We start from the raw sequence: 24,991 nt of genomic DNA, 5'->3' as shown, positions 1-24,991 counted from the left end.
GTTCCTTGAGACATACAGCAAATTCCCATTGGCTGTCTAGTTTGCCTTTGGTAATGTAAGTTTCCATGTTACTTTCTTCATACATTCACCCTCTCTTTCCCTCTCCCCATGTCCATACGTTTCTTCTCTCTGTCTGTTTCTCCATTGCTGCCTTGCAAATAAAGGCATCAGTACCATCTCTCTAGATTTCATATATATGCATTAGTATATGGTATTTCTCTTTCTCTTTCTGACTTACTTCACTCTGTAAAATAGGCTCTAAGTTCATCCACCTCATTAGAACTGACTCAAATGCGTTCTTTTTTATGGCTGAGTAATATTCCATTGTGTGTATGTAAAACAGCTTCTTTATCTATTTATCTGTTGATAAAAATCTGCAGAACATCTGTTTCCATGTTCTAGCTATTGTAAATAGTGCTGCAATGAACATAGGGATACATGTGTGTGTTTCAATTTTGGTTTGCTTTGGTATATGTCTAGAAGTGGGATTGCTGGGTCATATGGTGGTTTTATTCCTAGTTTTTAAAGGAATCTCCATACTGTCTTCCATAGTGGCTGTACCAATTTATACTCCTACCAACAGTGCAAGAGGGTTCCCTCTTCTCCACACCATCTCTAACATTTATTGTTTGTAGACTTTCTGATGATGGCCATTCTGACTGGTGTGAGCTGATAGCTTGTAATTTTGATTTGCATTTCTCTAATAATGAGCAATGTTAAGCATATTTTCATGTGTTTGTTAGCCATCTGTTTGTCTTCTTTGGTGAAATGTTTGTTTAAATCTTTTTCTCACTCTTTGATTAGATTATTTTTCTGGCATGGAGTTGTATGAGCTGCTTGTATATTTTGGAAATTAATCTTTTGTCAATTGTTTCATTTGCTATTATTTTCTCCCATTCTAAGGTTTGTCTTTTCACCTTGTTTATAGTTTCCTTTGCTGTGCAAAAGCTTTTAAGTTTAATTAGGTCCAACTTGTTTACTTTTGTTTTTATTTCCAATACTCTAGGAGGTGGGTCATAGAGGATCTTGCTTTGATTTATGTCATCAAGTGTTCTGCCTATGTTTTCCTCCAGGAGTTTTATAGTTTCTGGTCTTACATTTAGGTCTTTAATCCATTTTGAGTTTATCTTTGTGTATGGTGTTAGGAAGTGTTCTAATTTCATTCTTTTACATGTAGCTGTCCAGTTTCCGCAGCACTACTTATTGAAGAGGCTGTCTTTTCCCCATTGTATATTCTTGCCTCCTTTGTTAAAAATAAGGTACCCATAGGTGTATGGGCTTATTTCTGGGCTTTCTATCTTGCTCCATTGGTCTATATTTCTGTTGTTATGCCAGTTCCATACTGTCTTGATGACTGTAGCTTTGTAGTGTAATCTGAAGACAGGAAGCTTGATTCCCCCAGCTCCATTCTTCTTCCTCAAGACTGCTTTGGCTATTTGGGGTCTTTTGTGTTTCATATGAATTGTGAATGTTTTTGTTCGAGTTCTGTGAAAAATGCCATTGGTAATTGGATAGGGATCACATTGAATCTGTAGATTGCATTTGGTAGTATAGTTGTTGTCACAATATTGATCCTTCCTACCCAGGAATGTGGAATATCTCTGCAGCTGTTTATGTCATCTTTGATTTCTTTCATCAGTGTTTTACAATTTTATGTATACAGTTCTTTTGTCTCCTTAGGTAGATTTATTCCTAGACAGTTTATTTTTTTTGTTGCAATGGTGAATGGGATAGATTCCTCAATTTTTCTTTCTGATTTTTCATTGTTAGTATATAAGAATGCAAGTGATTTCTGTGTATTGATTTTGTATCCTGTGACTTTGCTAAATTTACTGATTAGCTCTAGTAATTTTCTGATACTATCTTCAGGGTTTTCTATGTATAATATCATGTCATCTGCAAATGGTGAGAGCTTTACTTCTTCTTTTACAATCTGGATTCCTTTTATTTATTTTTCTTCTCTGATTCCTGTAGCTAGGATTTCCAAAACTATGTTGAATAATAGTGGCGAGAATGGACATCCTTGTCTTATTCCTGATCTTAGGGGAAATACTTTCCGTTTCTCACCACTGTGAATAATGTTTGCTGTGGGCTTAACATATATGCCTTTACTACGTTGAGGTAGGTTCCTTCTGTGCCCATTTTTTAAAGAGTTTTACTCATAAATGGATGCTGAATTTTGTAAAAGGCTTTTTCTGCATCTATTGAGATTATCATATGAATGCCCACAATTTATATCTAAATTTTATCAGTGAAGAAACTGACACAAGTTTACACAATTCATAAGTGGAGGAGACAGTTTAAAACCAGGTAGTCTGATAACAAAAAGTTCCCAAATTTGTGTCCTGAGATTTTCAGTAAAAGTTTTAATTATGATACTACTTTACATTGAATTTTTTTCAGAGGCATAATTATGTGTGATACAGTAAAAAGAGGGAGTAAAAGGAACAAAGTAATAGAGCTGAAATTTAAAGTTTTTAGGTTAATTTTGTGAAAATACATTTAACATCAAAACAAAGTAAGCCCACGTGTTTTCATCTTCTGAGATTTCTTTTCATGTTCTTAAATGCCCTAAAAAGTTGTAGTAAGATATATAATAAAGCACATGCAGACACCGCTTGTAACACCTTGAAAAATTTCCCTTAAAACATATCAAGTGAACTCGATTGCAATTTCCATGTTCATTACCTTTAACTGTATGAAATCTGTATCACTTTTTGAAATTTTGAAGTTTTCTAAAATTACATGTATCATTTTATTGAGATATCTGAGTTATGTATGAACAGATATTTAATATATCTTATACCAAGATGGGGCTTTCCAGGTGGTGCAGTGGTGGACATTAGCTTTAATTTTCTGAAATCTGCATCACATTCTGAAATTTTAATGTTTCCTAAAGTTACATGCATCATTTAATTGAGATACCTGAGTTATATATAAACAGATATTTACTACATCTTATGCCAAGATTGGGCTTTCCAGGTGGTGCAGTGGTAAAGAATCCTCTGGCCAATGTAGGAGAAACAAGAGATGCAGATTTCATCCCTAAGATTCCCTAAGTAGGAAATGACAATGCACCCTAGTATTCTTGCCTGGAAAATTCCATGGACAGAGGAACCTGACAGGCTATAGTCCATGGGGTTGCAAAGAGTCAGACATGACTGAGCACAGCGCACGCATGCGCACACACACACACACACACACACACACACACACACCCCAAGATGAATTATTTGGAAATATATTAGTTCACTCCTGTCAAGATTGCTTTATAAGAGGGTCATGAGTATTATATCCATGGGTTTTCAAACCTTTATTATGTTTATTTTAAGCTCTCTTCAGTGATTAATTTTGTCCTTGAAGTATCATTTACTGATAATACTTGCTTATTTTTCTGCTTCCCATTTTTATATATTTTTAAAAATATATATGTTGCAGGGTGTACATTGCTTGCTGGGCCACTTCGTTTAAACCTTAACTGTATTAGTGAAAGTGTAATGTGGTTTTTCTTTCAGATATTTGCTGCACCATCATTTGATGACAAGATCCTAGAAGTCGTTGCAATATTTGACAGCGTGCAAATGGCCGTTTCAAGGGTCATTAAACTGCAGCACCATCGAATCGCCCAGGTTGGTTTCCCTACTCAAACCTGACTTCACTACTTGTGTGCATGTGCGTGCTAAGGCGATTCAGTTGTGTCTGACTCTGTGCAACACTATAGATTGTAGCCCACCAGCCTCCTTTCTCCATGGAATTCTCCAGGCCCAAATACTGGAGTGGGTTGCCATGCCCTCCTCCAGGGGATCTTCCTGACCCAGGGATCGGACCCATGTCTCATAAATCTCCTGCATTGGCAGACAGGTTCTTTACCACTAATGCCAGCTGAGAAGCCCTCACCGCTTGGGCTGTTGAGAAGCTAAGTACTCATACGCTGTATACTCATCTATAAAATAATGGGCTTTCTTGTTATTCCAGTTGTTACTGTGTCATCCTACGCAGAAAAGCATAACATCCCATTCCACAGAATGGACTGAGAGTCAGCGTTGAATACAAGACTGAGTGTCAGATGAGCTGTACTCTCAGATAACTCACTTTATTTCAGTGCCGTACAGTGAAGATCACTATCTTTGGTGACGAGGGAGTCCCAGTGCAGGTGGACGGAGAAGCATGGGTTCAGCCTCCAGGGATTATCAAGATCGTGCACAAGAACAGAGCTCAGATGCTCACCAGGGACAGGGTGCGTAACCAAAGATAAGTTCTTCTAGAGTCTGTTGAGCCTGTGAAAAGTCAATTGTCGTGAAAAACAAGCCCAGGGAAAAGATTTAAATTTTCTTTAAAGTCTGACAGTTAGATTATTCTGGTTTAAAAACATTTAAAAAATATTTATTTAGTTCTGAAAATGGTTTCTTTTTTTAGGTTTAGAGAAAAATTGAGCAGAAACTATCTCTGGTCCCACATACGTCCTCACCTCCCTGACAAACACATGAATTCCCCTATTATATTTCCCTATATTGTTCCCCTTAATGTCTTGCTTTAGCGTGGTACATTTATTACAGCTGATGAACCACTATTGATCCATTATTATTCACTGAAGTAATACTTTGTGTTATCCATTCTATAGGTTTTGACAAGTGTATAATCTTTTGTGTCCACCATTACAGATTCATGCCCAATAGTTTCACTGCCCTAAATATTCCTGTCCTCCTCCTCACATCCCTCCCTCCCTTTTTCCAACCCTGGCACCCCCATCTTTTTCTGTCGTTACAGTTTTACCTTACCAGAATATGTATTCTTAATTAAGGTCACACCCATAACAAATAAGACTACAACATCCATCCTGTTTGTTATTCATATAGTAGTAAATATTGACGCATAAGTTGAAGCTTTTTAAAAACTTTCTGATATAATGATCATCAGTTACATTACTTTTTATTTGCTGTAATATATGAGAAAACTTTAAGATATCTTCTTCATCCTTGCAATATATTTCATGAAGTGTTAGGATTAGGAAAAAAGTAATAGTAGTTTTAAACCCATTCGTGTACTATCTAAACACACATTTATTTGTGTTTAGCTCTAAGCGCACAGTTCATTGCCTTACTGATTTTAAACAGGCCTTTGAAAGCACCCTGAAGTCTTGGGAAGATAAGCAGAAGTGCGATTCTGGTAAGCCAGTTCTCCGAACGCACTTGTACATCCAGCACGCGGCGGACCTGGCCACGGAGGAAGTGTCTCAGATGCAGCTGTGCTCGCAGGCGGCCGAGGAGCTCATCACCAGGTACCCGAGCCCCGCGAGCCCTGCGGCTGCGAGGACGCCGGGCATGGCCCGTTCTGCTTTCCGTAGTCTGAATCCGTCTCTGCGGGGGTTCCAGGTCTCTGGAAGGGACGCCTCTGTTCTCCATTTGCTACCTCCCTTGTGCCTCAGAAACTTCCCTGGTGGCTCAGACGGTAAAGCGTCTGCCTGCAGTGCGGGAGACCCGGGTTCGATCGCTGGGTCGGGAAGATTCCCTGGAGAAGGCAATGGCAATCCACTCCAGCACTCTTGCCAGGAAAATCCCATGGACGGAGGAGCCTGATAGGCTACAAGGCTACAGTCCATGAGATCGCGAAGAGTCAGACACGACTGAGCGACTTTCACTTCACTTGTGCCTCCGAAATCCCTGTTTTCCTTCATCAGTCCACTCCGACACCAGGACAGGCCGGGTCTCAGACTTCCTGAAACACAAGGGAGAGCTTGCCTGATGTACACTCTTGTTATTGTATATATTTTCTGTTCTGTATGTGCTCAGTCGCTGCCATCCTATCCGACTCTTGCAACCCCATGGACTGTAGCCCTCCAGGCTCCTCAGGCCCTGGGGTTCTTCCGGCACGAATACTGCCGTGGGTTGCCGTTTCCTTCTCCAGGGGATCTGCCCCACGCAGGGATCGATCCTGTGTCTCCTGCACCTCCTGCATAGCAGTTGGATTCTTGACCACTGAGCCACCGGGAAAGCCCTATTTTATAGGTGGCGCCAGTGGTAAAGAACCCGCCTGCCAAGGCAGGAGATGTAAAAGATGCAGGTTCAGTTCCTGGGTCGGGAAGATCCCCTGGAGAAAGGAATGGCAGCCCACTCCAGTATTCTTGCCTGGAGAACCCGTGGACAGAGGGGCCTGGCGGGCTGCGGTCCATGGGGCTGCAAGAGTCGGAAACGACTGACGCAACTTAACACATATGAAACATACGTATGTATTATGTATGTATATTACATGTGTATAACCCTTTTGTTACTTTTCCCCACTTTACATACAGTCTTCAATGTGCGTGTGTGCCCAGTCGCCCAGTCATGTCTGACTCATGACCCCCACAGACTGTAGCCCACCAAGGTTCTCTGTCCATGAAATTCTCCAGGCAGGAATATGGAGTGGGTTGCCGTGCCCTCCTCCAGGGGATCTGTCCCACCCAGGGATCGAACCCAGGTCTCTTGTGTCTCCTGCATTGGCAGGCGGATTTGTTACCCCTGAGCCACCCAGGAAGCCCTCTTATACTACATTACTCATTTATATGGTGCTTTGTAATTATTAAGTGTTTATAGGATGTCGAAGGAAATATTAACCCTGCTCCCAAGAAGAGTCAGGGGGTGGGGATGGGTGGGAACAGTCCAAAAATCTGTTTCCAGTAGATACATCACGGACTTCGCCAGACCACAGAAATTAATTTTAGGAGACAGAAAGAGAAGATTAAAAAAAAGAAAAAGTTCTGTGAACATAAAGCAGATAAAAATCACTATGACCAGGATTAAGCTTCAAAGATGAGGCGGGACCATAGGCATGCATCTTCTCGCCTCCTCACCCAAATCGCATCTACCCAACCTGGGTAAGAGCTGCCTGACCAGGTCACTGTGAAGGTTAAGTGAGACCCGCCATGGGAAGCGCCCTTGGCACAGCAGGTCCGGCATATTCGGTGTTCTGCGCATGATGGCTATTATAGTCTTCCGACACCTTTACCTGGTCACTGATCAAAACGCTGAAACAGAAAAGGAAAGCAAAACTTAGGAGTCCGAGGAGCTAACTTGCTTCCTTTGCCCTCCCCACCCTCTCCGTCTGCTCTCTCTCACTCATTCCTTATTCTCCTCTTTAAGTATGTGTTAGATGCCCAGAGTGTGCTAGATGTCAGAGATACGAAGAAAGATACACGCTCCCTACTGCTGGAGACCAATATTTAACATTTTAGAGTAAAGGATGATAACTGTAAGATACTGAGCAGCTTAGGAAAAAGATAAGGAAAGATTAATATTTAGCCAGCTAAATCCACGTAACTGCATTATTGTGCATCTCAGCTTCTTATCCACAGACACAGTAGTTTTAAGGTAAATACATCTTAGACACTGTGAACATCTTCTGTTGACTTCAATTTACAGAATTTTTTGTTTTTTTAAATTTTTTCCTGGCTTTAGTGAGGTACAATGGACAAATAAAAATTCTATACTGTATATTTAAGGTATGCAGTGTGATGATTTGATGTACATATACATTTTAAAATAATACAATCCAGCTAATTAATACATTATGGAAAGCAGTATGGAGATTCCTTAGTTTTCTTGAAACTAAAGCATGCTCCCTTGAAACCACAATGTTCTTCCTATACTATCATCCTGTCAACCAACCAAATATCCAAAAAAAAAAAAACAGAGGGGGACATGATTCCCCATCAGCCAGTAAATCAGGCTCACTCATCGATTTTCAGAATGTGTATTCATTTGAAATAGCAGAAAAGTGAAAGTTGCTCTCATAGTTGGGTCCGGCTCTCTGTGACCCCGTGGACTGCAGCCTCTCCCGCTCCTCTGTCCTTGGAATTCTCCAGGTAAAAATACTGGAGTGGGTGGCCATTCCCTTCTCCAGGGGATCTTCCTGACTCGGGGATCAAACCCAGGTCTCCTGCACTGCAGCAGATTCTTTACCATCTGAGCCACCAGGGAAGCCCGCACCTAGTAGGAAATTCAGTTAGCAGTTGGAGATGTTCCCTTGAGGTTGAGTACTTCCTTTTGCCTTGAAAATTAGAATAACATTTACTCATCTCTGTTCTTCCTCTTCCTCATGATTTCAAGGTTGTTGATAAGGATGCTTAGGTGATGTTTGCAAGTTCCTCTGTGTCTTGGATATCCATCATACGATCCTTAAGAATTAAATTCTTCTCCTTTGCTCGTGATTCAGCCATGGAGGACTTCTGTCTCTTCCTTTGTTCTTCCCTTTCTGGATTGAAGGTCATTCTGCTTGAAGATGTCAGAAGCAAAAGGATTAGAATAGATGTACCTTCTTGCTTGTTGTTCACCTTGCTCATTTTCTAGCAGTCCGTAGAATTTCTCCCTTTTTCTCTTTGACCTTATTGCCCTGCCTTTCTAGATCCTGTCTTTCTAGGACTATTCTTGAAGGTCTAGATTCCAAAGGATGGTGGCACAACAGGCTTTGGCGTTGGATAGACATAGACCAAAATCCAGGCTCTATCACTGATTAGCTTTGTGTACATACTAACACTCTCTGAGCCTCCTATGTCGTCATCTACAAAGTGGAGAAAAACCACCACTACCTGTTAGGTTGTGAACATTAAATTAGACAGTGCATATAAAGCACTTGGCACGATGATATATGTGGCAATGTTTTCCCCTACTCCAGTACTTTGGCCTCCTAATACAAACAGCTGACTCATTTGAAAAGACTCTGATGCTGGGAAAGATTGAAGGTGGGAGGAGAAGGGGACGACAGAGGATGAGATGGCTGGATGGCATCACTGACTCGATGGACATGAGTTTGGGTAAACTCTAGGAGTTGGTGATGGACAGGGAGGCCTGGCGTGCTGTGGTTCATGGGGTCCCAAAGAGTCGGACACGACTGAGCAACTGGAATGAACTGACTGAGTGTGTTGTAACTGTGCCTGGTTGAAGTTTCAGTGAATATAAGATGTGTCTACACTCTGCATTTGGGACGCCTCTCAACTTTCCAGCAATAATGCAGAATGAAGTGTTACTCTACCTTGTGCTTCCAAGTAGCACCTCAGTATGCATATCTCTGATGCTAGGCCTAACATTTTTTCAATTTAATTAATTTACTTTTGGCTGCACTGGGTGCTTGTTGCTGCCCACGGACTCTCTGGTTGCAGTGAGCAGGGGCTCCTCTTTGTTGCAGCGTGCAGGCGTCTGGTTGCGGCGGCTTCTCTCCTGGAGCCCGGGCACTTCAGTCATTGTGGCGCTCGGGCTTGATCGATTGCCCCAAGGCATGAGGAATCTTCCCAGACCAGGGATCAAACCTGTGTTTGATCTGCACTGGCCGGCAGATTCTTAACCACCCGGAGAGTCCGTAGGCCTAACTTTTTATATAAGAGATTCTGGGGTTGGTATTTTTTGTTTCCTGGTGGCTCGGATGGTGAAGAATCTGCCTGCAATGTGGGCTACCTGGGTTCGATCCCTGCGTCGAATCTGGGATCCCATGGAGGAGGGCATGGCACCCCACAACAGTATTCTTGCCTGGGAAATCCCATGGACAGAGGAGCCTGGCGGCCTCAGTCCAAGGGCTCACAAAGAGTCAGACATGACTGAGCGCCTAACACATACACACATTTTTTGCTGCAGTAGGGTTTGAATTTCGTAAATCTACCCTGTGCCATTCATAATTGAGCAGTTATTAAAAAATTTTTTTCCTTTCATGCTTTTTTTTTTTTTTTTACTTGTTTCATTCTACCATTTCTACACTTCAGAAAACTCAAGTAGCGCTCGGAAGAGTGGTGTGTTCATGGGTCTTGTTTCCGCCTCCAGGATCTGCGATGCGGCCACCATCCACTGTCTCCTGGAGCAGGAGCTGGCCCACGCGGTGAACGCCTGCTCCCATGCCCTGAACAAAGCCAACCCACGCTTCCCAGAGGTGAGGAGCTAATGGTAAATGCCCATTCCGCACATTTTTTGGTGTTACGTACACAGCTTGATACTTTAAACATGCCACATGCTTTGAAAGAAAACAGTATATGAGTCTCTACCGAAAGCTTACCCTTCACTAATGACCAAAGCTTTCTTGATTTTCCTTTCCTGCCACCGTTTTCCCACTCCTGCTGTTAAGTTCACGTCGCCTTTTTTCTGTTTCTCTTTGACTCACTTGGCACCCTACCATCTTCCTTGCACTCCTTGTCCTTTTAAGTACCTGCAGTCCTCTTTTTTACCTCCTCCCCTGCACCTTCACACAGGGCACACCTTGTTATCATGCGTTTAACTAGAACTGATCACTCGGTGTTGAAGTTGTCCACTGAAATAATTCTTCATTTCGTTTTACTGCCTCAGTAAATTTGGTCAGTTTTCTAATGTAGAAGTTACAACAGGTGAATGGAATCTGACTCTTGAAGTTATATTCACTTGCCAAGTGATACATGGCCTTGTTTTTATCCTTTCAGTTATTTAGTTGAAGTTACCTGGGGTAAAAAGAAGTGTTCATCCTTAAGATGAAAGTCTAAAAATCGGTCTGGTTGGTTGGAACTAATGAGAGTGAAATTCAGTGGATAGAACTAATGTGATCAGATAATGCCCCTTTTAAGACGTGATTTTCTTTGACTTAATTTTTGTGGGAATATGTGTCTTTTGTCACCAGCATATACATGCTTGTGTGCCTGAGATGTGGTTCTGTGTGTTTACTACAGTCAGCGTATTCTTTTGGTTCTGTGCTGTAAGACGTAGAAGCGGTAATCCTGCTAACAAATGTGAGTGTGAAATTTTGCAGTTACAAAAGCATTTTGGCAGATTTTAAAAAATACTTGCAATGTGAATTTAAATCGGAAAGATAAAATGTACTCTCTGATGATTGAATCCCAGTTTAATACAGAACTACTTGTTTTTGATGTCTCTGTTTTTTTTTTTTTTTCCTAGAGTCTTACAAGAGATACTGCCACTGAAATAGCCATCAATGTGAAGGCCCTATATAATGAAACAGAATCTTTGCTAGTGGGCAGGGTTCCTTTGGTAAGGAAAAGAAATGATGGATAATATCAGAATGATGATAAATGTATGGTTCTTGCCTTCATTGGGGAGCATGCATTCATCAGATTCTAATGCACAGGCAGGCTCTGGCCCCCTTCTCTAGAGCTTCCTTTTCACCTCGCTTTTGCTTTTAAGAAACTATATGACTGTACCTGGGAGTACGCTCCAGGCTAACAGGAGTAGAGGGTCCCTCGTAGCTCAGTCAGGAAAGAACCTGCCTGCAATGCAGGAGACCCGGGTTTGATCCCTGGGTGGGAGACATCCCCTGGAGAAGGAAATGGCAACCCACTCCAGTATTCTTGCCTGGAGAATCCCGCGGACAGAGGAGCCTGGTGGGTTACAGCCCGTGGGGTCACAGAGTCAGAGACCACCTTGCAGCTAAACCACAGCAGGAGCAGAGCTGCCCTGTCATCATGTCTGTATAATCCTGCTCTCCCCCGTCAGCTTTGAGAATCTTGGGCTTTACAGAGAGTAAGACCTCCTTCAAGAACTTGTTCACCCATGAATGCAGAAAAGTAGAGGAAGTCCTGAGCTGTGTCTCCAAAATTAACCTTTGAAATATGATTGTTACTGTTTTCTAGATGGGCTTAGATGATGCTTTCTAGACTCAGTGTGTCCAGAACTAAATTTCAGGAACTAGACCTATCCCTGGATTAACTCAAGATAATGGTGCTGGAAATCGAGTTGAGGCCAAGTGTGAATCAGACCACAATCCTTGGACCTCAAGCATAAGTGCTAGGACTCTGTAAATGTTTCTGTCTGGTTTGCCCAGAATCCTTTCCTTGTTAGCTTTTCCTCCCTCATCCTGGAAATGTTCTAGCGTTGGGTCTTTTCGCCACCTAGTGTTCAATTTTAGGTTATTCACACATGCTGTTGTAAATGTAGAAAGCCTAATATATTAGCTATTTTTTAATTCTTTGTAACAATTTTCATTAATTGATAGATGAGGTGATAATCTTAAAACATTTCTGTTTACTATAATTTTCTCTCTTACTGAGGAAAATTTATGCATCTAAATAAAAGTGAGAATAAAAATCATAGTATCTGGCATAGTGAAAGAATGAGAGAGGTGATTGGAGGTGATTGGTTGGAATTTCTGTTTGGCTGCTGTCCAAAAGAATGCTGCCACTGAAGCATCCTTTGCTCTGAGAAGAGAATCTTAAAGGCTGCATGAATCAATTGGTTTTACCATTTCCAAGGGAAACTCAAAAGCAACTTCCTTGGGGCAAGAGGTGGCAGCCTGTGCTATGGTCGTGAATAGAAACTTTTAGAAAGAAATATTGGATATATCCTTTGATAAAACCAATAGGAAAATCATCTTGGTTATTCTTGACACTTCTATTTTTAACCAAAATCTTCTTGCTGCTCTTCTAAAATTAGTCCTATAGGAAATCCAGCAAGTCATGACCTCAGTACCAATTACTGGATGAAGGACATGTTTTTTGTGTGTGTTATTTGAAATATATTTAAGATAATTGCTGATTGAGAAGAACTAGAAGCATAACTTACTTTATATTTTAGCTCTCTGTACTGAAAGTACCCATTGAGTGTTACTTGGTTAATATTAATCAATTATATTTTGTTAATATAGAAGGATTCTTCTGCACTTTTAATTCTTCTGTCATAGTCAAATATGGATGTTTGGTTTGAAAATGTACACCAGTGAAATTTTTATTTTTTGACTGTACTGCACCGCTTGTGAAATCTTAGTTCGCTGACTATGGATCAAACCTTGGTCCACGGCAATGAAAGGATACATCCTCTCCACTGGACCATCAGGGAATTCCCCTTTACCAGTGGATGATTTTTAAATGTTTGGCAGTATTGATATCAAAATAAAAAATCAATCATATTTGAGAGCAGCTAAGTTATACTTTATAGTTTGCTTATAGAATGAATATAGCCAGTGCAGGAGACATAAGGGAAATAGGTTCAATCGCTGGGTCAGGAAGATCCCTTGGAGGAGGGCATGGCAACCCACTCCAGTATTCTTGCCTGGAGAATCCCATGGACAGAGGAGCCTAGCGGGCTGCAGTCCGCAGGGTCACAAAGAGTAGGACACAACTGAAGCAACTTATTAGCACATAGCACATACAATAACTATTTTATCAGTTTTATAAGACATACATACTTAGACTAAAATAAAAGTGATAACTTTTATATGATATGGTGGAGAATTTCTGTATTTGTATTAGCTTCTAGAAATACTAGAATTTGAATAACAAAGGGGATTTGAGAGCATTTGAATAACAGAGGGGAAAAAATAATGTCCATAATAAATAATAATAATATTCTCTCTGAACTTTCAGTTTAAAATCTTGTCAACCAGAGCTTCACTGGTGTTCCAGTGGTTAAGACTACGCTTCCCCTGAAGCGGGTGTGGGTTCCATCCCTGTTTGGGGAACTAAGATCTTGCATGCCTTGCAGTGTGACCAAAATAAATAAATTCAATCTCTATGAACCTATATATAGATACTGTACAATTTTGACATCATTTATCAAAGTTTGATTTGCTAGAAGAGATCCTCGAAATTGTGTAGTCATGTTCTAAGCCCAAGAATACTGGAGTGGGTAGTCTGTGCTTTCTCCAGCGGATTTTCCCGAGCTAGGAATTGAACCAGGGTCTCCTGCATTGCAGGCAGATTCTTTATCAACTGAGCTATGAGGGAAGCCCGAGAAGGAACCTGAGACTCCTCAAATCAATTCATCATCCCTTGGTGGCATAGTTAGTAACAAAGGCAAGGCTAGAATTCAGCGCCTCCCAATTCTGCTTGTAGCAGTGTTGATTTCACCTTTATTTATTTATTGAATTTGTGACTTTTAATAACTGCTTTACGGACTTCCCTGGTGGTCCAGTGGTTAAGACTCCAAGCTCCTAATGCAGGGGGCAGGGGTTTGATCCCTGGTCAAGGAACTGTTCCCCATGCTGCCCCGTGTAGCCAACAAATTTTTAAAAATAGTGATGATAAGTGCTTTAAATGAATGAGCAAGAGGTGACCAGTTAAATTCTCTTTAAAGTTTCCAAAGCTTCTTCCAGTTTACAAACCATTTAGCTTTTCCTGATTTGTACAACAGCTTTTTATCACCAATTTTTGTGAGATCTGTAGGCTTTTTTTCTCCTAAAGTTGTTATTTTAGTTACCCAGAAGATTATTGTGGCAGGCGATTCTTATTATGTGACATGTTTTTGACCAATTTGAAATATCATTATTTGTTTACACTGTAGCCTGTGTAGATCAAAATGATTTTTGCCACAAATATGTTAAAATGATGAGATTATTTACTACAGCAAGGCAGATGGGATGCAAGGATAAGAAGGAAGAAGGGATTTGCATAGGAAAAAACCACCAATAGCAATAATTTTTTCTGTGAAATTATTAAAGTCACACTACTTACTTATATCACCTTTGGGAAGTGAGGATAAGTCTATGCAAATTTGCTTAAATGAAGTCAGTATAAAATAATTTGTTCTTTTTTCTCTATTTTTTTGTGTTAAAACCAACAACACTCTGTCTCGCCTCACAAGAGGTGAGGATGTTCAGTGTCAGTGAAATAGTTTATTCTGTTTGAGGGTTTGAGGTTGGTCTCTGAGGCTTGTTTTATCTCGGTTTTTAATCTGCTGTTAAATAGCAATTGGAATCTCCACATGAAGAGCGCGTATCCAATGCCTTACATTCCGTGGAAGTGGAACTGCAGAAGTTAACAGAGATTCCGTGGCTTTATTATATCTTACACCCGAATGAGGATGAGGTATGTAAAATTCAACCTGTTTATAAATGTGTATGCTTTGTGACAATAGAATTTGAATGCACCTTTTGAAAAAGAAATGTTCAGGAGAAAATACATTTTAAATATAGCCATCCTCCCCTATCTGCAGGAAATAACATTCTAAGACTCCCACGGGACCCCTGGAACCTCAGTACCAAATCCTACATGTACTATGTTCTTCCTTACACACGCATACCTAGGATAAAGGTGAATTTATAAATTAGGCACAGTTAAGACATCAACAATAACAATAATAAAATAGAACGATTATAACAATGCACTGTAACAAAAGTTACGTGAATGTGGTCCGTCTTCATGCCCCTTCCATACTGGCTGAGCGTGCCTCATGCACTGTGGCTGTAACCTTTGCAGTCTGAGATGTGCCAGCAAAGCTAGCATGAATTTTTTCTCCCTTCTTCACAGTTTCATAGACAGAAGATTCATTCTTACCGTAGATCTTAGCCAGCTCAGCATACGATTTTTTTTTTTTCCCCTTATTAAGAGCTCTCATCTTGTCCTTAAAGGAAGCACTTTGCACCTTCTCTTTAGCATATGTGAATTGCTGGCATCACTACTTTTGTTCTTTGGCACCATTATTAAGTCAAATAAGGTGACTTGAACACAAGCATGGTGATACCACATCACCTGGTCAGATAACTCAGATTGGTTAGATAGGATAACAGATGGGATAGATAAGGATGGCTCAAGACTTCATCATGCTGCTCAGAGCAGTGTACAACTTAAAACGTGTATGGATTGTTTATTTCTGGAACTTTCATGTAGTATTTTCAGAATTGAGGTTGACGGCAGGTAACAGAAACCACGAAAAGGAGAACCACACTACTGTCCTGGTCGGGGAGACTACTGTTCTCCTTTCGAATGCACTTTTCTTGAGCAAATGAGAAAAAGCATTTATGTGAACACATCATCTTGCAGGAGTCAGTACATTTTCAGGAGTATGCAACACCATGAACTTTTGGGGAGGGAGTTATCACTCCAACAATGTTCTGTGTGTATAACCTCTTCCTGTGTTATCTCTGCTGTCAGAGTGGGTTTTTCTCCTCTTAACATCCTGAGAAAATTCTTTCCTTGATCGACTCAAACAGGAGCCCCCCATGGATTGCACCAAGAGAAATAGCAAAAGCACGGTATTTCGTATTGTGCCCAAATTCAAAAAGGAGAAGGTTCAGAAGCAGAAGACAAGTTCACAGCCTGGTAGGTGATCCACACGGAAAGGGAAAGTATAATGTTTTGGAAAAAATAACGAATTAACGTGATATCGTTAAGGGGATGAGAATGCGCTGAGGTTAGAGAGTGATAATCATTGTACCACATTATGGATATACTCATAAATAGCTTTTATGGATGTACTTATAAATAGCATTTATGCTCTTGAATCATATACTGTAAAATGGTTTAAGTAGTGAATTTCATTTTATGTTCATTTTACCATCGTACAAAAAAATCATAGCACACCTAAAATAAGTCCCATTGTGAGCAGGAGTCTGTAGTCATGAAATACACAAGACTATGAAGTAGTTTGCTGATTTGCTTCCACTTCATTGTGTGAATGTCAGCGCCTCTGTTTGATGGTTCTTCATCTTGCTCAACAGCAGTTCACCGCTTACAATTTGTTTTCCTTCTTTAGCACGCACAATCTACCTCATTTTGACAAATGGAACGTAGAAACTTTCGTTTAATCTTTTAACTTGCCAGGTGTATTTTCCACCTCAAGTCATATATTCTGTTCCTCCTCTTTTAAAGACTTAGAACACCGTTTCAGCTCATTAATAACAATTCACTGTGATACTTGCATTCTCAAGCAAAGATTAAACTCTTTCTTGGATATTCTTTCAAATTCCCTTTTCACCTTTCCCTAGAGATTAAAAGTAGTGCTGTAATACTGCTGAAGACCTTCAGGTTCTATGTATATGATGGTAGATGTCTTAATTTATCAAATAATTTTATAACTCTTCTGAGTTAGCCATCTCATATTAAAAAGTGATATATAACCTTATTTTTGATAATGCACAAAGCAGCTGTTGAAGAGCATTTTAAAACCAAATGTGGCAAACAAGGAGACTTTTTATTAAGCTAATCAATGTTGGGTAAAATGTATGAAAGAGAATACATACAGTAAAATAACACAATTAACCTTGGAAAGCAGTGTTGACAGTTTTTAGACAATGTTAAGTTGATTTAACAAGACACTTATTGTATAATTGTACTTCCCAGGTGGTGCTGGTGGTTAAGAACCCACCTGCCAATGAAGGAGACATGAGACATGGGTTCGATCCCTGGGTCAGGAAGATCTAGAGGAGAGCACAGTACCCACTCTAGTATTTTTGCCTGCAGAATCCATGGACAGAGGACCCTGGCGGGCTACAGTCCATGGGATCGCAAAGAGTTGGACACGACTGAAGCGATTAGCATGCACGCAAGCCTTGCATAATTATTAGCATGCAAGCATTGCGTGATTGTCTGTAATGGGAAGCATCAATAGAACAGAACCAACAAAGGCAGCTGAGAACCAATAAAGGTCTTGAAACTGGCAAGGCCTGAAGCAGAAGTTTGTGTCAAATTATATCCTGTGTCAGATTTGAACTTTTTATTAGCATTGGTAGCTCAACTATAATAAGTTTCGTATATGATCTTAAGGAAATAATCAGAGTTTATTTAGACCTTGTACTGCTGATCCCGATTACGAGGAACACATTTTTATACACGTCGTGTGGTTTGCATGGCTTTAAGGAGGAAACTGAGCTAAAGCAAAAGGCGCAAGTACACAGCAGTGAATGTCCTTGTAGAGTCAGGACCTCATGTTGATTGACAGTCTGAAACTTGCATGGGAAGAAGCGGAGTTGTAGTTCTGTTGAGACAGTACCTTGAACCTTTCCCTTGGCTAGCACTGCTGCTGTTTTGCTTCTTCTTTGGCCAACCTGTGCTTTGTAATGCGTTGAGCATGTAGAAATTAAGGGGGTTTTGCTCTTAACTTTGGTAGTTCAGAAGTGGGGCACAGAGGAAGTTGCTGCTTGGCTGGATCTGCTCAATTTGGGAGAGTACAGAGAAATCTTCATCCGTCATGACATCAGAGGGGCTGAACTTTTGCATCTGGAAAGGCGAGATCTTAAGGTATTTCCTTTGTGCTACTCTTCTCTTCTTAAAATTTTTTTCTTGCAAACAGACTCCTTTCTCCTGCGCCCTTCAGTTCTGTGCTTGCAGCTTGGCTCATGGTATGCGTATGTCATCTATATAATATGCATTGTTCTGTGGCCCGAGTTCATTATATGCTTTTGAAAAGAGAAAGTCAGTAATATTTTTCTGTCGGAATCATTGTCTGACAGTTACAGCTAAAGCTTAGCATGAACTTAGTAATTTTTCTCTGTGTCCATTGGCATGGCTGTGCTAATATCTCCAAATGGATCACGTTTCCATCAGTTCATTTTCTTGGATCAACATGAAAGGTGATATTTGTTGCTTAAAATGATTGAAAATATCTACTAAAAAGTTCAAATAACTAAAAATTCATTCAAAATACCAAGAACAAAGCCTTTCTAATATAGGAATCTAGATGACAGAGTTAGCAGCAGTGGCTACTTAGAATTCTACGATTTGGTTGTGTTTCTAAATTGACCTTTCAGAGGTCACGTGAACAACTAGACAAATTCAAATTTCCTTTCCATGGCTTATAATTGAAATTGTATTCTTCCCGAAAATAAATGTGTTTTCCTTTTTAGTGAATGAAGTAAAAATTATGCCTTGTTTTTGCTAGAGAGCTTCTCAAAACTTATTTGTCTTTTATGACAGGGAAGAAAAATTATGAATTCGTGGTGTGCAGCAATTCAGTTTTCTTCTTTGAGTGGACACTCAACCACAGAAATGGCCTAAATAGCATATTCTGTCCCAGGGTTAAAAGGAGCATTCTGTCATGTTATATTTTCTTGCCACATACTGCCATTTAAAAATTCCAAGATTGATTCATTAAGCCAGTGATAAAGCCGTCAACATTTGATGGATTGATTCCTTTCCTAATCACCTGGTTCTAACAATGCATAACATTATGAGACAGTAAATTCCTAATAAATTCATGAACAGCTGTGCCGTTATCTAAAAATATTTTAGTAGAGACTTTTAAACCCAACTGGGTAATATAAAGTATATTATACCTAAACATTGGCACTTCCCGGGTGGCGCTAGTGGGAAAGAACCCACTTGCCAATGCAGGAGATGGAAGAGACCTGGGTTGGATCCCTGGGTCAGAAGATCCCCTGGAGGAGGAGGGCATGGCGACTGACTCCAGTGTTCTTGCCTGGAGAATCCCATGAACAGAGGAGCCTGGTGGGTTACAGTCCATAAGGTCACAAAAATTCAGACAGGACTGAAGTGGTTTAGCATGCACGCACGCACACATAGCTAAACATTATACCTAAAGACATATACCTAGACATTTTGAGCCAGAATAATAATAAAATAATAGATTAACTAGTTACCTTAGTTGAAAGTCCCAAATCTGGAACACAGCAAAATAAATAGAATATATAGTATTCGAGTAAAAATTGACTTCAGCACTTCAAATGAATACACTAAAAAGTAAATGAGGAAGACCGTTACATGTAACATATTTGTGTAGCTTCTGATATCCTCAACAGGCGGCAATATTTATTGAATAGCTAGTGATGAATGGGCTTCCCTGGTGGCTCAGAGGGTAAAGAATCTGCCTGCAAAGCAGAAGACCCAGGTTCGATCCCTGGGTTGGGAAGATCCCCTGGAGAAGGAAATGGCAATGCACTCCAGTATTTTTACCTGAAGAATTCCACGGACAGAGGAGCCTGGCAGGCTACAGTCCATAGGGTCGCAAAGAGTCAGACACAACTGAGGGACTAACGCATACGTATGTACGTATTGATGACTGTATTGTTCTCTTCTCTAGGTAGCATCTGCCCTCTAGAAGCTTGCATTTCACTTGCCATGAACAAGCATACATTCAAGGAAAAGACTTTGTCTGTATATAATATAAGTATTATAAACATAAACAAACATACACTTGCACACTATGAGTGATAATATTTGCAGAAGAAAAAAACAAAGCTCACATATAAAAGTTAAAGTTAGACTGATAGAACCCGGCTGGAAAAAACAATAAGAGTACAAAGGAGATGATTAAGAATTACGTTGCTAAAACTTTTATTTAGCATGAGACTTTTTTGTTTTTATTTTTAAGGCAAATGACATTCTTTCCCTTAAAACTTTGCTTTCAGAAATTTGTATTGACCTAGTCAGTTTTAACTCTTTTGGTTCTAAAACACGGTATAGGGCAATGGGAAGGGTAATAATTTTACAGAGTCTTCAGTGGAACAAAACCAAGCTGGAAATGAGCTCACCTTGTTCTCTGTCATTGGAGCTTTAAGAGGGAGCAGCCCCTTCAGAGGAAAGTCTCTGAATGTTGGTGAAGGGTTATCTACTTCCTAGGTAACTGTATCCATTGGTTCTAAAACACACTATAGGGCAATGGGAAGGGTAATAATTTTACAGAGTCTTCAGTGGAACAAAACCAAGCCGGAAATGAGCTCACCTTGTTCTCTGTCATTGGAGCTTTAAGAGGGAGCAGCCCCTTCAGAGGAAAGTCTCTGAATGTTGGTGAAGGGTTATCTACTTCCTAGGTAACTGTATCCATTTCCATTACTTCGGATACCGTCCATAGCTATATCATTGGCTCACACGGTTCTACTTCTAGCCCTGACGTCGTTTGTAAAGTCTAGGATCGTATCACCAAGTCTGCTTGCCACTAGGCCACGACCCAGACTGTCAGTCCAAGTGTCCACAACCAAACTTTTGCAGTCCTGTCCTCCTATTCTGCCCCTTCCTGTGGTCTATTATCTTAGCAACTCAGGGACCTGAGCCAGGGAAACCCAGGGTCACATTTAGCATCTTCCTCCTCCTTATCCTGCCTCATTAGACCATCACAAAGTAGTTTAATTTTAATCTCCATCTAGTTATCTTTCTCCTTTCCATAGTCCTTCCTCTTGCCTGTGTAAGGTCAGTACCTTCCTCACTGGCCCACCCACTGATACTCTTGCCCTCTCATCTATTATCATTGCAACTAGAATGATGTGTATTGGTCGCTCAGTCTTGTCTGCCTCTTTGCAACCCCATGGAGTATAGCCCACCAGGCTCCTCTGTCTGGAATTCTCCAGGCAAGAATACTGGAGTGGGTTGCCATGCCCTTCTTCATCGGTTCTTTCCAACCCAGGGATTGAACCCAGGTCTGCCACACTGCAGGCAGATTCTTTAGCATCTAAGCCACCAGGGAAGCCCAGAGTGATGCTTTAATAACATCAGGTATATCACTCTTCTGCTTAAAACCTTTTGGTGGCTTCCCATTTCAATTCCAATAAAGACTCAGCATCTATGGGACACCCACAGAGTTCTGCCCATGTATTTAACCTGCTGTGGGGCCACTGACCCTTTGGGGCTATACTCTTCCAATCTGGCCGTGCTTCATTTATTTAAAAATATGAAACTGTCACGTCAGGGGTGTGCCCTCTGAAGGTATGCTTCTTCCCTACCTGCCACTTGGCTAGCTGTTGCTCAGATCTTGGCTCAGGTGTTACTTCGTTATCACCAAACAACTGGGGATAGCAATGTGACAGTCTAAAGGTGGGAAAGGGAAGATATTTCTAATGTGCTGTAACAGACAAACTGATTGCAGTGTTTCCTCTCTTGGAAGACAGTAGAAAGCAGTGAGGGGTACCAAAGAAAGTAGGGCTTCTTAGGTGGCACGGTGGTGAAGCATCGCCTGCCCGTGCACGAGACACGAGAGACTCAGGTTCAACCCCTGGATTGGGAAGATCCCTTGGAACAGGAAATGACAACCTGCTCAGTATTCTTTTCTGAAAAAATTCCATGGACAGAGGAGCCTGGTGGGCTTCAGTCCAGCAGGCCTCAAGAGTCAGACATGACTGAGCGACTGAGCACACACAGACACACCCCCCAAATAAAGTGGTAAAGACACGGGGTTGGGGCGGGGGAGTTGTTTGGTTGGTGTTTTGTTTTCTCCATTTGGAAAGTTGTTTATGTGTGGGCCAAAGGATAACGGCAGCTACAAAGAATGCCTCTGCAAAGTTAAAGCTCTTCTTCCAAAGAAAGAAAAACTCGACACTAATGAATATGGTCTCATGACATAACTTTATCACAGCCTGATTCCTAGAAGACATGACTGTTGAACTCAAACTAAAGAAAATATAGCTAAGAAGTTAGTGTAACTCTAGGGGAAACATCATCTCATGACTCATGAATTATGAGTAAAGTCTGCTTCTCTCAATGAAGCTTTTATTCTTGAGAATATAGTATGGCATACTATATATAAAATATTTGATATTAAATATCTTTCTTAATCAGATAACTACATTATCACAAAATATAAAGAATACTTAACCATTCCACTCAAATCAAATGCACCTGCATGTCTATGTTCCTTTAAGGTTTGGCCTTGCTTTTAAGTCTGCTGTTCTAGCACACACTCAGGAGCTGGATAGTTGACGTAAGACTAGTTTTGGATGACCTGGTGTCTCATGAGCAGATGTTTTTCAGGATCAATTAAATATTGTAAAACATTACCCTGAAGTTATCTCAGGCTTGAAAAGAGCACTCACTGTGGAAAGATTATTTTCCAGAAAGATGCTGAATCCTCAGTAGCATTGGTGCTACAGAATTCAGAGAGTTCATGAAGTAGATGGCGGAGATTGAGAGAATGTGTGTGTGTGTATGTGTGTGTGTCTTCTCAGACGAATAATCTTGTGATACCTTATAATCCTACTTTTGAGACTGCTTTGAAAGTCATCTCTTTACTTATTTTCAGATATTCCACACTCTGATTTGTGAAGAAGTTGACTTCACATACTGGCAAATACACTATGGCCATTAAGCTTAAAGAAGCTATTGGGAGCAGAGATCTTCACCATCTGTTTCAATTTTTCAGACAGTAAATATTATGGCTGTCTTGAATGCATCTGCTTTATCCATACAGCAAGCATTCATTTGCCAAGTGCCTGCTCTATGCTGCACACACAGCAGTCACCATTCATTTCTGAAAACTGTTAGGTTGGCCAAAAAGATCATTTGCAGTTTTCCATAACATCGTATGGATGTTTCCATCAATGTCATAGGAAAAACCCAAGTGAACTTTTTGGCCAACCCAATAAATCTTGGCTTCTTGGTTCTTTTCAGGAAGATGGGTCTTTAAAAAACAAGAAGAGTTCTGAGGGAAAGGAGTCAAAAGTGTTTTGAGGAAAAACATCAACTCACATATACCTATGTCTATGTGATTTTTTTTTACACTTATAAAACATAAAAATTATTTAAATATCTCACTCACATCAAAGACTCTAAATGCAAGTATAAAAGGATTTACATTCCACATGTAGGTCATAGGTACTGGAGTCTTCCTTGAGGAGCAGGACTTATTTGTAAGTTTAATATTTTAGCAAGGAAATGTGTAGTTGTTTTAAGACTACAAAATTTATTTGAGTAGATTTTGCGGATATCCTGGTATCACATGTCACTTCTCTCAGATCCCAATAAGACCTGTGTTTCTCTAAATCAAAAAAGAAAAAGGAGAAAGTAATTTTGACTATCTTGTGTGTAACCTATGAGAATGTTACATTTAAGAGTGTGTAAGAGTGTGTAAGTGTGTACATTTTTTAATGGTTGGTGATTTTTTTTTATTTCAGGATTTTGGTTTTATAAACTTACTTTTCTGACTTTTCTTTGTAAATCATTGAATCTAAACTAAGATGAATGCTAACTACATTTTATTAGCTGGCTAAATATTTAACCATCAGTTTTCTCATATCAGTTAACTTCTTTTTTTCTTTTTGCCTTTTTTTTTAGGACCTGGGGATACCGAAAGTGGGTCATGTGAAGCGAATTCTCCAGGGAATTAAAGAGCTTGAAAGGAGCATCCTCCAGCCTGAGGTGTAATCATACTGGTGCTATTCCTTGGAAGGAAAGTCATCGCTACTTAATACAAAGTCCTTGGGAGCCATTGGCTGTTCTTGTAGTTTTCTGCCTAGATGAGTAAGCACCACTAAGACACCTCTATGGCTTAATATTTTGCTATGGGTGAAATTTTTGATTTGAGGTATTAGAAAATATTTTTGTGCCAAAAAAAGTACATTCCACGAAGCCATTTTCTTATTGTGCAAACCTGACATGTTCAAATACGCTCATATTAGTAAACAGGTAGGAGGAATCTGAGACAACTGCATTGTCCAAAAGGTGGAACTGTAGAATATTTCCTTTCCTTTAATCTGGTCAGGTGGGATTTTCTTATCGCACAACCACAGAAAAACATGTGGCTGAAACTTACTGGGTTTCATTGTTAGAGGCATTGGCTTCTTCCCTCAAATCACTGGCTAGAAGATTAAGATGTCAGTTACGTGGTGTTTTGAATTGGTATCCTTTCAGATCTCTAGCTCTCAGTGGTCAAAGAGTATGGTTAGAGCCCCTCAAACACTATGACTGAATGCAAATCTTACTGCACGATGTTGCTGCCTGAATTGTTTCTCTGTTTCTTGCATGTCACATTTAATATGTAACACTTAGCTTTAATGTCAGTTTTAATGGAGTTTAACTTATGATTACCTAAATACCTTTTGGTTGGCTAAAGGCACTTTTCTGTTCTTTGATGGGGAATTTTGCATATTCTATGTCTAAGAATCTGTGAACATGTGTCAGGGCCCCAGTCAACCAATGATATATATCTTATGCAAGCCAATTTTATATCAGTCTGTCATAAACAGCAGGTGTGCACATTAAGAAAATTCTCTGTATATTTTCATAAAATTATATGTTGTGTTGTCTTAAGAAAACTTAGTATAGCTCTCCAAACCAAAATTCCCACACTCGGTTTTTCATTTCAATTTAATGTTTATTTAATACTCTGTTTGCATCTATGATATAGCAGACTGTTGACAACCAGGAATTTCCCCAGTGTCTCAAACTAGGATCAGTATACTGACTGGCCACCAGTGTCATCCATTTGCTAAAGAGACAACCGACAGAAACTTCCCAGTGAAAGAGATTTAAAATTTTCTTAAGGGCTTTCCATCGTTATTATCTCACTTAATTCTTATATCCTGTCAGGCAGGTATTATTTTCCTTTTTATAAAACACTCTACTTCAATGTAGTGCATGAGAAGTTAACATTTCTGTGATCAAAATCTTTGAAAGCCA

At 40.1% G+C, this 24,991-nt stretch overlaps 1 protein-coding gene across 3 annotated transcripts in view; it reads left to right on the top strand.

Moving 5' to 3' along the window:
- The window catches only part of DGKH (diacylglycerol kinase eta), a 203,415-nt gene extending 179,117 nt beyond the window's left edge, over positions 1 to 24,298 (top strand). For all 3 annotated transcript variants that reach the window (XM_018056794.1, XM_018056791.1, XM_018056792.1), the window contains exons 23-31: positions 3,516 to 3,629; positions 4,103 to 4,237; positions 5,115 to 5,278; positions 9,786 to 9,891; positions 10,881 to 10,973; positions 14,621 to 14,740; positions 15,865 to 15,973; positions 17,760 to 17,890; positions 23,648 to 24,298. In XM_018056794.1, coding sequence (XP_017912283.1) covers positions 3,516 to 3,629; positions 4,103 to 4,237; positions 5,115 to 5,278; positions 9,786 to 9,891; positions 10,881 to 10,973; positions 14,621 to 14,740; positions 15,865 to 15,973; positions 17,760 to 17,890; positions 23,648 to 23,737 — 1,062 coding nt within the window. In that variant the 3' untranslated portion in view covers positions 23,738 to 24,298. The remainder of the gene's footprint in view (positions 1 to 3,515; positions 3,630 to 4,102; positions 4,238 to 5,114; positions 5,279 to 9,785; positions 9,892 to 10,880; positions 10,974 to 14,620; positions 14,741 to 15,864; positions 15,974 to 17,759; positions 17,891 to 23,647) is intronic.

Source organism: Capra hircus, chromosome 12, assembly GCF_001704415.2.
Source record: "Capra hircus breed San Clemente chromosome 12, ASM170441v1, whole genome shotgun sequence".
NCBI lineage: Eukaryota > Metazoa > Chordata > Mammalia > Artiodactyla > Bovidae > Capra > Capra hircus.
This window is presented reverse-complemented; position numbering and strand designations above follow the sequence as displayed.